General features: G+C 50.7%; 1 protein-coding gene across 6 annotated transcripts in view; it reads right to left on the reverse strand.

Annotated features, from left to right (window-relative positions):
• ABCC5 (ATP binding cassette subfamily C member 5) overlaps positions 1-11,673 on the reverse strand; it is a 53,796-nt gene extending 42,123 nt beyond the window's left edge. For 5 of the 6 annotated variants that reach the window (XR_011168583.1, XM_069089308.1, XM_069089311.1 and 2 more), the window contains exons 1-2: positions 11,544-11,673; positions 9,530-9,713 (exon numbers count right to left, since the gene is read on the reverse strand). Coding sequence is in view for 5 of the 6 variants with exons in the window: in XM_069089308.1 (XP_068945409.1) it covers positions 9,530-9,658 (129 nt within the window). In the remaining variant the exon portion in view is untranslated. Of the gene's footprint in view, positions 1-9,529; positions 9,714-9,846; positions 10,362-11,543 lie in introns of those variants that run through there. The other variant, XM_069089309.1, reaches the window with a different exon arrangement.
• Positions 11,674-14,071: the final 2,398 nt, after the last annotated feature.

Consider the following 14,071-nt stretch of genomic DNA (forward strand, 5'->3'; position numbering starts at 1 on the left):
AGAGAGGAAAGAGGATGCAGGTTGCAGGTGGTGGTGGGATTGATGGGGGGGGGGAGGGGGGGAGGGGGGTGTGTTCAGGGGGGGGGGAGGGAGGGAGGAAGGGAGGGAGGGAGGGAGGGAAGGAGGGGAGGGAGGGAGAAATAGCCAAGCATGGACATCTGGACATCTGTCTGTAAGTATGGCTTGTATTTCAGTTTAAGGTGGGTGAGAAAGCCAGGGAAGGTGACTTCCAGGCTGGGAAGGCAGGCCCCCTGAACACACTCCATTCTAAGAGAATTGCTGAATTGCTAAGCGCTCCAAACAGGACAGTGGATTGCAACTACTCACTTCCAACAAACAACAGTTCTGTCCTGAAGAGCTTTCTCAGGAGCTGCCAGGAAGCTGGCCATTCTTTACCCTCAGCCAGCCATGATTTCAGAGCTAGAGGTGACCTTCAAGGTCATCTATTTCTCCTCTTCCAGATAAGGAGCCTGGGACCTTGCAAGGCTTGATGGTTTGCCCAAAGTCACATGAGCAGACTCCAAAATCCAGCATTCTTTCTACCACAAAACAGGGGAAGAGATAAATATCTTCATCTTTTCAAGGGATTTTCGAATATGGGTAAATAGAGGGAAGTAGCAACGGCAATAAGAAGAAAAGCCAGATTTGTTGTGAAGAATCCCACTGCATGACCAAAAGAGGAAAACATCTGGGTCTTTTTTTCCTGCCATTTCAAGAGACCAAACTCACCAAGGCAGTTTTACACTTATTTCTTAATATTAATGAAATGCTTGTGTTTGTGGTTCTACACCCTTGAAAACCAGCTTGAAATTCAGAATGATTTAAAGTTATATTGAAATAGAGACTTGTGAACAATTAACAGGCCTTGCAATCACAGCCTCTAGTACCCACCATGAGACACAGAAACACATTAAACGCTGGAGAGAGAATGGACTTCTGTCCAGTAGAATTTGTCCTAAGTTAATAAATACCAATATGACAGGACTGAGAAGATGCTGGAAAAGATGCTTAAGTTCCCTCCTACTTCAGGAGGGGTCAGACAGCGGATCAGTGGCTCTTCTCGCTCCATGGACAGTCTAACTAGGGAAAAAATGGAGCTCAAAATAATAGTGTAACCAGAAGGAATAATGAAAGGGGCAGCTTCAGAGGAACTCGGGAAAACCTGCTGTAGAGTAAAATGAACAGAACCAGGAGAAGAGTAATGTTTGTTATCTACAATAATAGTCTTGAAATCTTCTGCTTACTCGGACATGTGACAATGCTGTATTTGTCAATGCTTAACTTTCAGTGTCCACCCAGACTGTAACGTCCTTCTTCGATCACTGATCGGTTGTGTTACCAAGCACAATTCCACAGAGTCAGTGATGAAGTGAGACCCCTATTTCCTAAGACAACAGACACAAGATACTCAATGACCCATGGTCAACATGGGACTTACTTTTGTTGGTGGCATATTTGGGGGTTTTTTGGAGGGGAGAAGGTAGGGCAATTGGGATTAAGTGACTTGCCCAAGATCACACACAGCTAGTTTTTGTGTTAAGTGTTTAAGGCTGGATTTGAACTCAGGTGCTCCTGACTCCAGGGTCGGTGCTCTATTCGCTGCGCCACCTAGCTGTCCCAAAGACACTGGCATATTTGTTAAAAAGGAATTATTTTTTTTTTAACAGGAGGGAAGGAAGGCTGGCAATAAGGTTGTCCCCCAAAACAAATGGTCATTGAAATATTTTTCAGCAAAAGAGGAAGACCAGAAGGAAACAGAGTAGGAAGATAATTCTCAAAGTCAGCTAAACTCATATATTTAAATTATGTTTATTTGTTGTTTAAGCTTGGAATTTCAAAAGCTCTAGAGATAAAATATAAATAGCCACAAGCAATCAAAACAATTACTGATCATAGAAGGACATTACAGCCTGATTGGGTGAACACCTAAAAAGTTAAGCAATACAAGTTTTAAAATGACAAATCTAATGTTATGACAGATGTCAGACTAAGCAGAAGATACTGTCAAATTGGTGGAATCAACAATGCTATGAGTGCAGGGAGAAATGATCTGGGGCTCAGGTGACTCCAGAATTCAGCTGGATCTTGAAGGTCTGATCGGCTACAGGAATAAAAAGGCACTGGAGGAGGGGTAGAGGCAAAGACAGAAGGGGGAAAACATCAAGCCTTGCCACTGGAAGGAATTCATCATCTAGGGGAGCAGGAGCTAAGTCTGAAGAGGTGGCTTAGGTGGGTCATCATACGGGTCACATGCCCAAGTTATGAGTGTGAAAGAGCAAAGGATTCCAACTAAGTGAGTGGTCAGACCAAACTCGAGGCATCACGTTCAATCCCAGGCCTCATTTTGGGTTTTTGTTTGGTAAAATAAAGGGTCACTTTCCCAGCTGGGGCACAGCTCCAGCCCTGTCCAAGCTGGGCTTAAGCAAGCACTTCGAGGGGCTCTCCGTTACCTCTAGAATCAAATACTAACTTCCTTCCATTTCAAGTACTTCATGGCTCCCAACTACCTTTTTGGTCTTAATCAGTTTAGCACCTATGAGCCTGCCAGGCACTGCTCCAGTGTCCCAGACCCTACTACTATACATGAACCAGACAATCCCTACTCACAAATTGACGCTCCAATGGCCAAGTCAGTGAACACACAGAAAATGGTGCACCCACATATCAAGTAGCGAAAGACCAAGAGGTTTGGGAGGGTGGGCACCAGTGGCCTTCATCCAGAGGGAGGCATCCCAGGCATACGCATTCCTCCCCTCTGTGCACTCTCTGATCTACCCAATCGGCACCCCATTCCCCCAAAGCACAACCTCCATCAGCCATCCCTGGAGCTCACACAGGCTGCACACTGCTCTCACCCCAAACACACGCCTTTCCTGATCCACCTTATATGTATTCCCCCAAATTATTCTTCCCTCTTGAATATACTGATGCGTATCTGTTCTGTTCACTCTCTACCGTTTCTTTTTGTCTCTCTATCCCCAGGATCAAGGACGGTGCCTGGAACAGTAAGGGCTACTGGTAAAACTACCAACCCCCCCCCCAACTGGCTTTGAGATGCGCTGATTTAAGACATTGAGCTTGAAGCAATATTTGATATGGCCATACCCTCCAGCCAATTGCCACCAAGGAAGCTGCCCAGGCTTCCGGAAGGAGGAAAGGGAGCTGCCACGCCTCCCCCAGGGGGTTGGGAGGTGTGAGAACAAAATAAACCTCCTGGTTCGGAGAGCTGTGATCTTAATCTTAACAAGTAAGCAAACTTGTTTGCTTTCAGGTGTTGGGATCCAATGTGCAGAAAAGAAAAACCCGAGAAGAGCAAACAGCATTTCTATTGTTTCATAAATAACTTACAGTATCATGCCTGAGCTGCCACAAACAAGGGCTCATCATCAGCCCAGCAAGCTTCATCGGTACCACCCCAGATTACGGATGGAAACACCTGCATTTTGGGGGGCTGTGACCATGCAGTGACAGGGTGAGACTTCTGCCAGGAGTGACCACATTCGCAAGTGTCCAACAGCTTTTATCGGACTCTCAAGACCTGCCTGTGTCCAGTGCTCCCCTCCCCCACAGAGGACATGGCTGGCTGGTATTTAACAACTCTTTCAGGTTCCAATGTTCTCATCCATAAAACGAAGGGGGTAGACTAAATGGCCCCTGGTGCTCCTCCTTCCAGGGACTCACACCCATAGGAACGCACACCCTCTTCACCTCGGCAGATCTTCCCGCCATCCTTCCTTGCCCTTCCACCCTCCCCCAGGCCCTTCTTCTTCCTTTACCTGGTAGCAGAATCAACTATCCACGGCATCTCACACAAACTCCTAGGAGCTCCTTGGGTTTTGGGTGGGGATAAGGAGAGTGTTATCCCTGGCATCTGGCCCAGTACAGGCCTAGCACAATTGGCATTTAGAATGTTTTTATTAAAACTGAGAGATCACAGGGCAGATGAACAGCTGGTGCACTGACTGGAGGTTACAGATATGGTGGGTGGGAGCAAGGAGGGAGGCTACATGCTGTGACCTTCAGGAAAGGATCTCTCTGCCGGGGCCAGAAGAGGAACAGGGGAACACTTTTAGAGAAGTGGCCCAGGAAGGTCCCCCCCCCTCACCCCGCCAGCCAGACCCAGGGTGTCTCTCTGACAGGAAGTCTGCTGGCATCTGCCCGGCTGGACTCGGGCCCTCCAGAAGACTTCCCTCCTGGGCCTCTGTTCCCCCATCTATGAAATTACATCAGTTCCTACAAATCTTACTGCCTTCCTAACTGGCCCATAACCATCTCTCACATTCCCACGTGCTTGTTTCCAAAGCCATGGGCATCCACTCCCTTTCCAAGTGTCTGCCTCTGCTTCCATGCCATTAACACACCCAGTGCTGAGCTGCCTGGGGCACTGCTGGAGATGGCAGGGCCCATCTTTGCAGGTTCTGGTATTTGCCATCTTGGCCAAGTGGCAGAGTCAATCGCTCCACAGCACCATCCCTTGTCCTCTAGGGATGTGCCAGGCAAATAAGGCGTGTACAAGCCTTGGAGCTGGGGGGAGCAGAACACAGAATATGCACTGAACATAGATATAGAAAGATGGGCAAGGGCCAAGCGTATCAGCAGAATCTTGAAGGAAATGGGAGGATGCAGCAAGGCAGAGGCTGGAGACAGGCCCAGAAGCCTTTTCATCCACATTCTCTATCAGAGAGCTGAAGCTGGCTCAGTTCATTTACAACTCTTTTGAAAACGATTTCTCCCATATATTTCTGAAGAACTAAGTCTTTTTCCCCTTTATGATACTGAGGATGTGACCAGTTATTTGGTCCAAGGATATGATTATCTTTGTGCCTCTTGCCTTGCAACAGGAAAGGGTCCATGCACCTGAGGCCCAGTTCAACAAGCTACCCCCAGGACCTGCTACCTGGGACAGGCAGTTTGTTTTTCATTCCCCTTTACTGTTTCTACTAGGTCCCCTCTCATCAACAGCTCCTATCCCTTCACCGCTGACCTAGGATGCAGCAGGGCCACCAAGGAAAATGTCCTGGCAAGTTTTAGCTGTGTTCAATATTTTTCTGAAATTTCTCTTTATTTTTTGCTTTTTTTTTTTTTTTTGCTGTAGGGAACTGGTATTCAACATTTTGACTAATTTTATTTTTCCCTAATTCAATTATTTTAAATAAAATTTTATCTAGCACCCATAATTTAACTGTATTATGGCCTTTTTTTCCAATTTATAGTTTTGTTCTTTCCCTTCTGTTTACTTCTGAGTCAACTGGCAACTGGGGCAAATTTACTTTGCTATCAAGAAAGTAAAAAGCTTTTAGTCTCACTCCAAGTGCCCTCTACTGCAAAGCAAAGCCCTCACTGAGCCCAGTGGGGGTGGGTGTTCAAAGCCTGCCTCTGTTCCCTGCCGTCACCAAACCCCTCCCCCAAACACATACATCTGAGCCCCTCACCCTATCCCCCAGGACCCACTCCCACAGTATTAGATTTCCTCTCAGAAAAAAAACAACAACAAACCATCACCTCATTACAGCCAAATCCATCCTTCTTTAAGAAGCAGGAAATCAAAGGTACCTGTTAGGTGTGGAGCTAATTAGGAACTAATCCAAGCTTTAGTGGAGGCTACAGGGCTGTAAGGTTCTTCCCCCCAGCCTGGACCTAGAAACAGTCCTAGAAGCTTGTCTGAGGGTCAAAGGAGATTGCTGGGGGAGGAAGAGGGGCCCAGTGTTCCCACTTTAAGAATGTGATCTAGAACCCCCAGGCCAGCATTTTAGGGCATGCAGTCAGCATTATCTGCTGCTTACTCCAAGAAGGGTGAGGGGCAATTCCTGCCCCTTCACATCCCAGACATGAAGGGCTATGGAAGGAAGTCTGCCGAGCTCTAGAAAAGGTGTCTCAGTGTTATGAAGGGACAGAAGGGAGGGTCAAAGCCCCAGAGCAGGAGGTTATGGAGAGATTTCTGGGGGCATTTGGAATGGATCTGTACCTGGATCAGATATTCAGCATTTCCTTCAACTCTGGATTAAAAGAACAAGACAAAAAACAATGACTCTAAAGTATAGATGACAGAAAGGTTAAGAACCCTGTTCTAGAGCTTCTCAGGTGAGTCCTATGGCCTGCTGATGGGACTGATGGAAGGTCTAGACAAGCTCCAAGTGAGGAGAGACATGGAAAAAAAGGGAAACTTTGCTCAAAGGCTAAGCAAGGCCTGCAGACACTGCTAAAAGTGACTAAAACCTCCAAAGCCTACGTTTGGCTGAGCTCCCACTGTCAGGAACATACCACAGACCAAAGAGGGCACAAAGTAATGCTTCTTGTGGCAGAAAAAAAGCGAGAGGGAAGCACAGGGCTAAACAAATAAATGGACAGGATGAGTCAGCAATGGGAACCAGGAGGATCAAGACTTGGGGCAAGTCACTCCTAGCTGTTTCCTCATCTGCAAACTCCCCCCAGCCCAGGGTGGGGGAAGAAAACACCTGGCAGGCATTCAAGGCCTAGACTCATCACTAGTCTCATCACCTAGTCCTGTGAACTTCACAGGAGTCAATTAACCAACAAGCATTTGTTAAATACTCATGAAATAGGGCAGGCACCGTGCTAGATGCTGGGGGACACAGCCCAAAGAGGAGCCAGCCCTCGAGGAGCTAACACTCTAAGGGGAAGACACAAGGACTTAGTGAAGTTGAATACCAGAGTGTGTGGGAAGAGCTGCAGGTTGCTGAGGAAGGAGGGCGGCCTGGCTGCATGGCAGTGGGGGCTGGGGCTGGGTCCCAGCCCAGTTGGCTGCTTTAGTGAGACCCAGCACTTTCTTAATGTAAAACAAACTACTAACTTCAGGGCTTTTCCATCTTTTGCACACCAGGTCTTACCAATTCCCTTCAAACTACCCTTCCTTGCTGCTATATAAAAAAGGGGTGTCTGTAACCCCAAAGCTGCTTCGTCCTGAATCCCAAGTCAAATACATCAAGAGGAAGCCCCTGAGCCTTTCCCCCAACAGTCATTCTGCTGGGTGGCCACTGGGGAGTCAGGCTTAGGTGACAGGCCCATCTCACATAATACTTGGAGCTTCTCACGATTCACAGGGCTCCCAAGGCCCTGGGGACACCTGCACTGGGAAAGGACCATTCATCCTAAAAACCATTCTGCTGTGTCACTGGCAGCAGCCAAAAGAAAACACAGCACTAAAGGCTGAAAATCCAAACCTCCCAGGATCTCCCCCTACCCTCCTCTGCAGGAACAGACTCAACAGAATGCTCAGGATTCTGGAAACACCTCAGCATGGCCCGATGAGGGGCTTCACCTTGTTTCCTTCTCTGGCCCTCACAGCACGGCTGGTCACTGGGCCAGGAAATAATTCACTTGTCAAACACCACATATAGCAAGACAGACTGAAGCCACCCAGAGCTGATACTGAAGCTCCAAATGAGTGGGGAGGATCCAGACAGACCTTCACCATTTAAAGACAGATTTTACTGTCCTTAAACAGAACTACTCAGTGTTCCCAACTTCCCAATTGTAATGTGAGTTGTTCCCAGTCAAACTAATTCAGTATTTTACACATCACAGAAATGAGCCCTCTTGGGTTAGGGGACAAAAGAAAGGTTGAGAATTGTAGCACATTTAGTAAAAAAACAAGACTGTGGTTCTCAGGGTCTTTCCCTATTTATGTTACTTGAACACTTCTAATAAGAAAAGTCAAGGGCAGCAGAAAGAGGTCTCTGCCAAAGACAAGAGTTCTTACTTTTTAAAAGGGGAGATGCCCCTTGCCCCTTACTCTGTGGCCAGCCAAATTCCCCAGATATTGTGGGTGGTGTGTGTATACACGTGTACGTACACATACACACTCTCTGTTTAGCCTCAGCAAGACTGAGATCAACCCTGAGAGTAGGTCCTGGCACCTCATGGTGCCTGTGCATAGTGGGTGCATGATGCTTGATGAATTGTAAAAATAAATTCTTAAAAATTAAAAGCTCAGCAATAGGTGACACCATTGCTAAGAGGTCACCCTAAAAATATTCTCCCCTAAAAATGAAAGGTCCTATATCCACCTCTCCCCCATCAATCCCCAGGGGCCTTATTTCTAACAGCAAGCAAAAAAAGAAGAGAATCTCTGTCCACCAATGGAAGAATGCCTGACTAAATGGTGGCCCAGTAACAACAGATTCTAGTGAAGGTAAAACAACAATTTAAGTCTAGGGAAACACGGAAATACTTCCAGCGAGTGGTGGCAACAGGCCTCAGTAGCTCTGAAACTGAAGAGCAGGACCACCCAAACTAACTTTCTTTGCTCAGTGAAGACACCTAAGCTGAAGGGAAGGCCCCAAAGGAGCCAGAAAAGGGGCCAAGAATGTACACAGTGTGCTTACTGCATTTTACATGGATCCCTTCTGTCAAGGACAAGGGGACTAGAACGTGTCATCACTGATTTTCTGTCAGTTAATGATCAGCGTGGCATTGTGGTGAAAGCAAGCCACAGAGGCCTAGGTTCAAGTACAGACTCTCACCGAGACAAGCTGCTGGATTCTGATAGAGACTCCAAGGTACATGGGCAGAGAGAGAGAACCTTAGGACCAGACCAGGGTGATTATAAATCTTAAAAATCAAGAACTAGACAAGTATGGGGAAAATACCCTCTGGTAAACTACTGGGGAGAGGGCTTTAAAATCTGGTTGATCTAAGTCTTCAAACACATCCTGACACAGCGCCCCCAGACTGAAGTGTGTTGGGAGAGGGCCCACACCAAGCCTGTGGCAGGCTCCCCCTTCCCAACTCAGCTGCTTCCAAGAGAGTACAATCCTTTCAAGAGGTCAGACGTTTAACTCATTCATCCTCACCCAAAAGAGAGGCCTTTTAACCAAAGAAACCCAAATCCTCTTGCACCTTTCTCCCTTTACCACCCCCCTTGGCAAGGAGTCAAAAAGGTTTGATTTCACTTAGAAAGGTGACTAACTATCCCTTAAATGAGGCTCTGTCTAGATAACAGGTAACGTGTCCCTTCTCTGAACCGCTTGTACACTCAAGACAAAGGGAGCACAGAGCAAACGGAGGGCAAGTTCTATTGGACTAAATTAGTATTTGAGAGATGTCTCTGGGTCCATTCTATTTTTCATTCCTTAAATTAAAATTCTGAAAAATTAGGTTTCACATTGCTTTAATGTTTTGGGGGGGTGGGGGAGGGCCGGGAGGGCAGGAGTGCTAAGGAGGTCTTGTGGGTGGGGAGGCCGCTGGTGAGGGTTACACCCAGGGTGTCCACTGCAGTGACCATGAATGGGAAGCGGGACACACTGACCCGGAATCAGGTCTGAGCCTGGCCCCCTGGCACAGGCATGACAGCATCCCAGGCGTCTCTAGGACCGGGGCAGAACAGAGGCCAACATCATTGATAGGATTGCCTACAACAGACTCTCCAGTTTGGGACAAAGAGAAGACATTATCAAGGCCTCTGTATTCAGCAGAGAGCAAAGTTAGTAGTGTGACCCCTTAGGTTCAGAATATCCATTAAAACGTGACCCAGAGAGTTAAAAAGGAGAAGGGGGAGGGGAGGCCTCACCGGATGTGTCTGCTCAGAGTCAGCTTCTCCATGCTCTCGGTGCTGCCCAGAGGATCCAGTTCTCTCCCTCACGTTCCCATACCCAGGACTGGGTATAATATACTCTTTTCCCATATCAATATCCTTCATCTTCTTAGACTGAAAGTCCTGGGGCTCACAGACCCTTGGCTTTGCCTCAGAATTTCTGAAAAAGATTTATTAAAAGTGGGATCTGTTAAGGCTCCTAGCAAAGAAATAAGGTTTTATAAATCCATTCCACAGGAAAAGCTGATGCTGTTGTCCTTAAATAAGTTCTACAAGTATCATTTGGTTTATACCTTCTCGTTTCAAAAGAGGTGAAAAATGAAGTTCACATCCAGTGAAATCTGATCACACACGTCCCAATTAGGTAAGCACATTCATGGGTCGGTCAAGGGCGAAGGTAAGGCCAATCACCAGCAAAAAGATTTAAATGTCTAGAAAAGTCCCAAATCTCATCATTCATGCATCAGCATATTTGAAAGACTGAAATAAAACCGGCCTAAAGCATGACTAATGCCAGGAGCTCAGAACTGCTGGAATCACCGAGATGGAAAAGTACCGGGGCTGAGCCTCCAGACCCCACTCTCAGAGCAGGCCGACTGCAGGGGCGCAGCTCCAGAAACCGGGGAAATGCCCCCAAGAGCACCACCCTCCAGCCCACCGGTTTCACCTTCTGATCACCAGAGACAATTTACTTCACATTAAAAAAGAAAAGAGCAGGGGGAGCGCCCTAAGTCTCTTCTAGGCTGAGCCACCTCCAGATCGCCCCAAGGCCGCACCCCCTCCCCATCTCTGGGCTCTCAGCCCCAAGTCACTAAAGCAGCCCCTGACTGAGACGGGAGTGCTGGGGGCACTCGGGCTTTTTCCTCACAGGCGGCCGGACCACAGGGAGCAGCAGTGAGGAAGGCTTCCCTGTGGAGGTCAGCGCCAGCACTGAAGCCGCCTGCCTTCCAAGGGTCACCTTGGCCAGGCTGCCCAGGGCGGGGGGAGGGGGACAGGGGGGACGGGCGGGGGGGCCCTAAAGCCCCCTGGCCCCGGACCACCAGGGGCGGGCAGGGGTCCAATCCGCCCGAGAGTCAGACCACGCAGCCCGAGGTCTCTCTATCTAACACAAGGTCATGGTCCGCGGGAGCTCTCCGAGGTCACGGAGCGGCCCTGGACCTCCCAGCCTGGGCCAGTCCCACCTCCGGGCCGCGCAGCGGGGCACGGCCTGGGGGGCACAGCGCAGGGTGGGGGCGTTCGCAGCTGCCCTCCCGGGGAGGGCTCTCCCCGGGGGACTCCCGCCACTCTAGCTGGCTCCACTCGGAACCTCGCCAGCTCCAAGCCTCGGTGCCCAAGGAGGGTGAGGGGTGCTGGTGAGCAAGTGCCTCAGTTTCCCTGGAAGATGGGAGGGGTGGGGTGGCCTGGAGGCCCTCAAGAGCCCCCCGACAAGGGAAGGATGGGGGTGGGGGGTAGAGGGTCGGTCCAGGGGCTCAGCACAGGACGGCGGCTAGGGCGAGGAGGGTGCGCAGGCGCGCAGGCCAGGGGGTCGGAGGGGGTGGGGGGGGGGGGGCGAAAGGGGGGGGCGCCTGCGCGGAGAGGCCCCTAGCTCGCGCTCCCTCCGCCCCCGCCTCCCCCACGACGGGCAATGGCCGCGGGGGCGGCGCCCTCTGGCGGCCGTGGCCGGGAGCGCGCCTCCGGCCCCCCTCTCTCTTCCCTACATCCCGGTCTGGTCCGGCTCCCTCCCAGAGGCTCGAGACCTAGGAGCCCCTAAGCGCCGCGCCCAGAGGCCCAAGGCCAGCGCTTTCTCCGCGGGCTGGAGTCCAGGCGGGGACCCGAGGAGGCCGGGGGCTGCTGCGCGGCGGGAGCCCAGCCCAGCGTCGGCTCCGGCTGCTGCCCCTACCCGCGCCTCCCTCCCCAGAACCTAGAGGGATCCCAGCTCCGTCGGACTCAGCCTGCAGAAAGGCCTCGGGGCCACCCTTCATCCCACTCCGGCCCGGCGAGCGCCACCTACCTGTCCCCACCAGCGGCCGTCGGACCGACAGCCGAGCATCAGCCCCAGAGCAAAAACAAGCCCTTATAGCGGCCCCGGCCGCCGCTACCGCCGCGTCGCGCCTGCGCAGTGCGCCGAGCGCTCCCCGATGCCTGCCGGGAAGTGTAGTCTCGGCGGGACGCGGCCTGGGGCTCGGCGCGGCCCAATCCGCCCCCGGTGCTGGACTACATTTCCCAGGAGGCGCCAGGAGGAGGGGGGGTGGGGCTGGAAGAAGGGCCGGCGGCCCCGCCCTCGCAGCTCTGTGCCCCAGCAGCTCTGTGCCCCAGCAGCTCTCTGGGACGGGGGAGGAGGTCTGGCTGTGGCTGTTGTGAGAATAATCTCAAAGTGGGACACGCCTTCGTGAAAGCCCCAAGACCTCGGACTCTGGGCGGGTAGGACCGTGCCAGCTGCCCCTCTCTGCCATTCGCCCTCCCCACAGCTGCCAAAATGAGGTTGCTAAAGCCGAGCTCTCAGCAGTCACTCCCCTGCTCCCAAAGCTCCGTGGCTCCCTATTGCCCCCGGCATCTCCAGGGCTACCTTTCCACGTCTCCTCGCATCACTTTCTAGCTCCACACCACGTTCGGGTCAAACTCTACTCTTTGCTTTGTGACCTCACAGAAGACACTCAGACTGCCCTCCCCATACCTTTGCATGGGCTGTCCCCACGTGCCTGGAATGCTCCTCCTCGCCTGGAATTGTGGGATTCTGGGCTTCTGGAGTCAGCTCGGGTGCCACCTCCTCCCGGAAGCCTTTTTGGATTGCTTCCAGGAGCAGCTGCCTTGCCACCCTCCTCCCAATCACCTTGTGGGTGAGGGGAGCGGATTAAGTTTCATGCAGCTGTGAGCCCGAAGGGAAGTCGTCTACACCTTCCTGCCCATGTGGCTTGGGATTCAGCTGGTTCCTCTCCCATCTTTGCAGCATCCCCCCATGGCTGGAATACCATCCCTACTCAGCCCAGGCTCCTGGCTTCTTTTAGGATTCACGTCAAGCGCCATCTTCTACAGGAGGCCTGGGGCCATTGCTTTGGAGGCTGCTTTCTGTCCATTCCATATTTCTCTTGTGTGCTGATTTATAGGGGTTGTCAGATCCACTGAAATGTAAGCTCCTTGAGGGCAGGAGTCATTTTGGCCTTTTCCTGGTTTTCCATGCTTAGCACCCAGGAAATATGTCATAAATGCTTGTGGACTGATTGAGCTCATAGAGGTAAAGGGGATGATAGCGAGAGGGTTGGTATGACCTCCATGAAAGGGTCCTGAGAGCTCCACATGTCCCAGTTAAGTTACCCAGTGGTACCAATGGGCACGAAGCCACGTTTTTCCTCAGTGTTCTGATTGTCACAGTGCTTCTCTCACAAGAAAAGGGTAGTCACTTTACACACTAGACACAAAGGGTTTCAGAGGCCCAGTGTGAAGAGTCCTGAATAAGGAATCAGAGGACTTGGCCTCCAATTCTGCTTTTGTACTCAGAACCTGTTTGGCCTTTTCTGGCCCTCAGTTTCTTCAGCTGTAAAATAAGGAATGGCCTTTGAGGTCCCTGTTAGTTCTGAGTCTGTACCCCCCTATGATCCACACAGCCCACAGAGGGAGGGGTGAAACCCAGAACTCTGGACAATCAATTAGTCCACGTGATTAAGCCCCTACGATGTACCGGACACTGTGCTGAGAGTGGGAGTTAGAAACAGAGTCAAGAGACAGTCCCTGACCTCAAGGAGCTTACAGTCTAACAGGGCAGATGACATGCAAAGAAACGTGCACCAGCAAGCTGCAGCTGGGTAAGTAGGAAGTAATCCATGAAGGGAGGGCACCAGAACTGCTGCGGCCAGCCCAGCTGGTGGGCTAGCGAGCCGTGAGAATAAAGAGATGGGGATGTAATCAATAGTCTGTTTATTACAGAACCATTTCATACAGAGCCAAAGATACAAGGGGCTCACAGAGTTTATAAGCCCCCCAACAGAAGGTCTGTGTGACCCAAAAGAATGCGGACCATGTACAAGGACCCTCCCTTGATCTTGTTTGCTATTTACCCTTGCTTAAGGTTAGTTATTTATTAGGACAATATCATAGGACCATGTCTGGAGGCATAGACAAATGAGATTACACATCCTCCTGCTTATCTGCCCTGTAACTTTGCAGACAGGAGAAGGGAACATTCCCTTAGTGGGGCTGGGGGACCCCTGAAAGTTCTGTACACAGAACCAAGAAGGCTTGGGGAAGGTTTCCACTAAAAGAGGGGATTTTAGTTGGCATTTGAGGGGGGAGGGGCATCAGTAGCGAGAGGGGAGGAGGGAGAGCATTCCAGGCCTGGGAGACAACCAGAAATCATGTCCAGAGTTGAGAGATGGAGGGTCTTCTTCATGGGACAGCCAAGAGGCCAGTACATATTAGGTAGTAAAATGTAACTGACTGGAAAGGGAGGAGGGGGTGGCTTATGAAGGGCTTTGAACGCCAAACAGCATTTTCAATTTGATCCTGAAGGTAAGAGGGAGCCACTGACAGTTATTGAGGGAGGGA

The sequence above is a fragment of the Petaurus breviceps genome, unplaced genomic scaffold (genome assembly GCF_028583685.1).
Source record: "Petaurus breviceps papuanus isolate PSGF00001 unplaced genomic scaffold, PetGlider_PUasm1.0 186, whole genome shotgun sequence".
Lineage (NCBI taxonomy): Eukaryota > Metazoa > Chordata > Mammalia > Diprotodontia > Petauridae > Petaurus > Petaurus breviceps.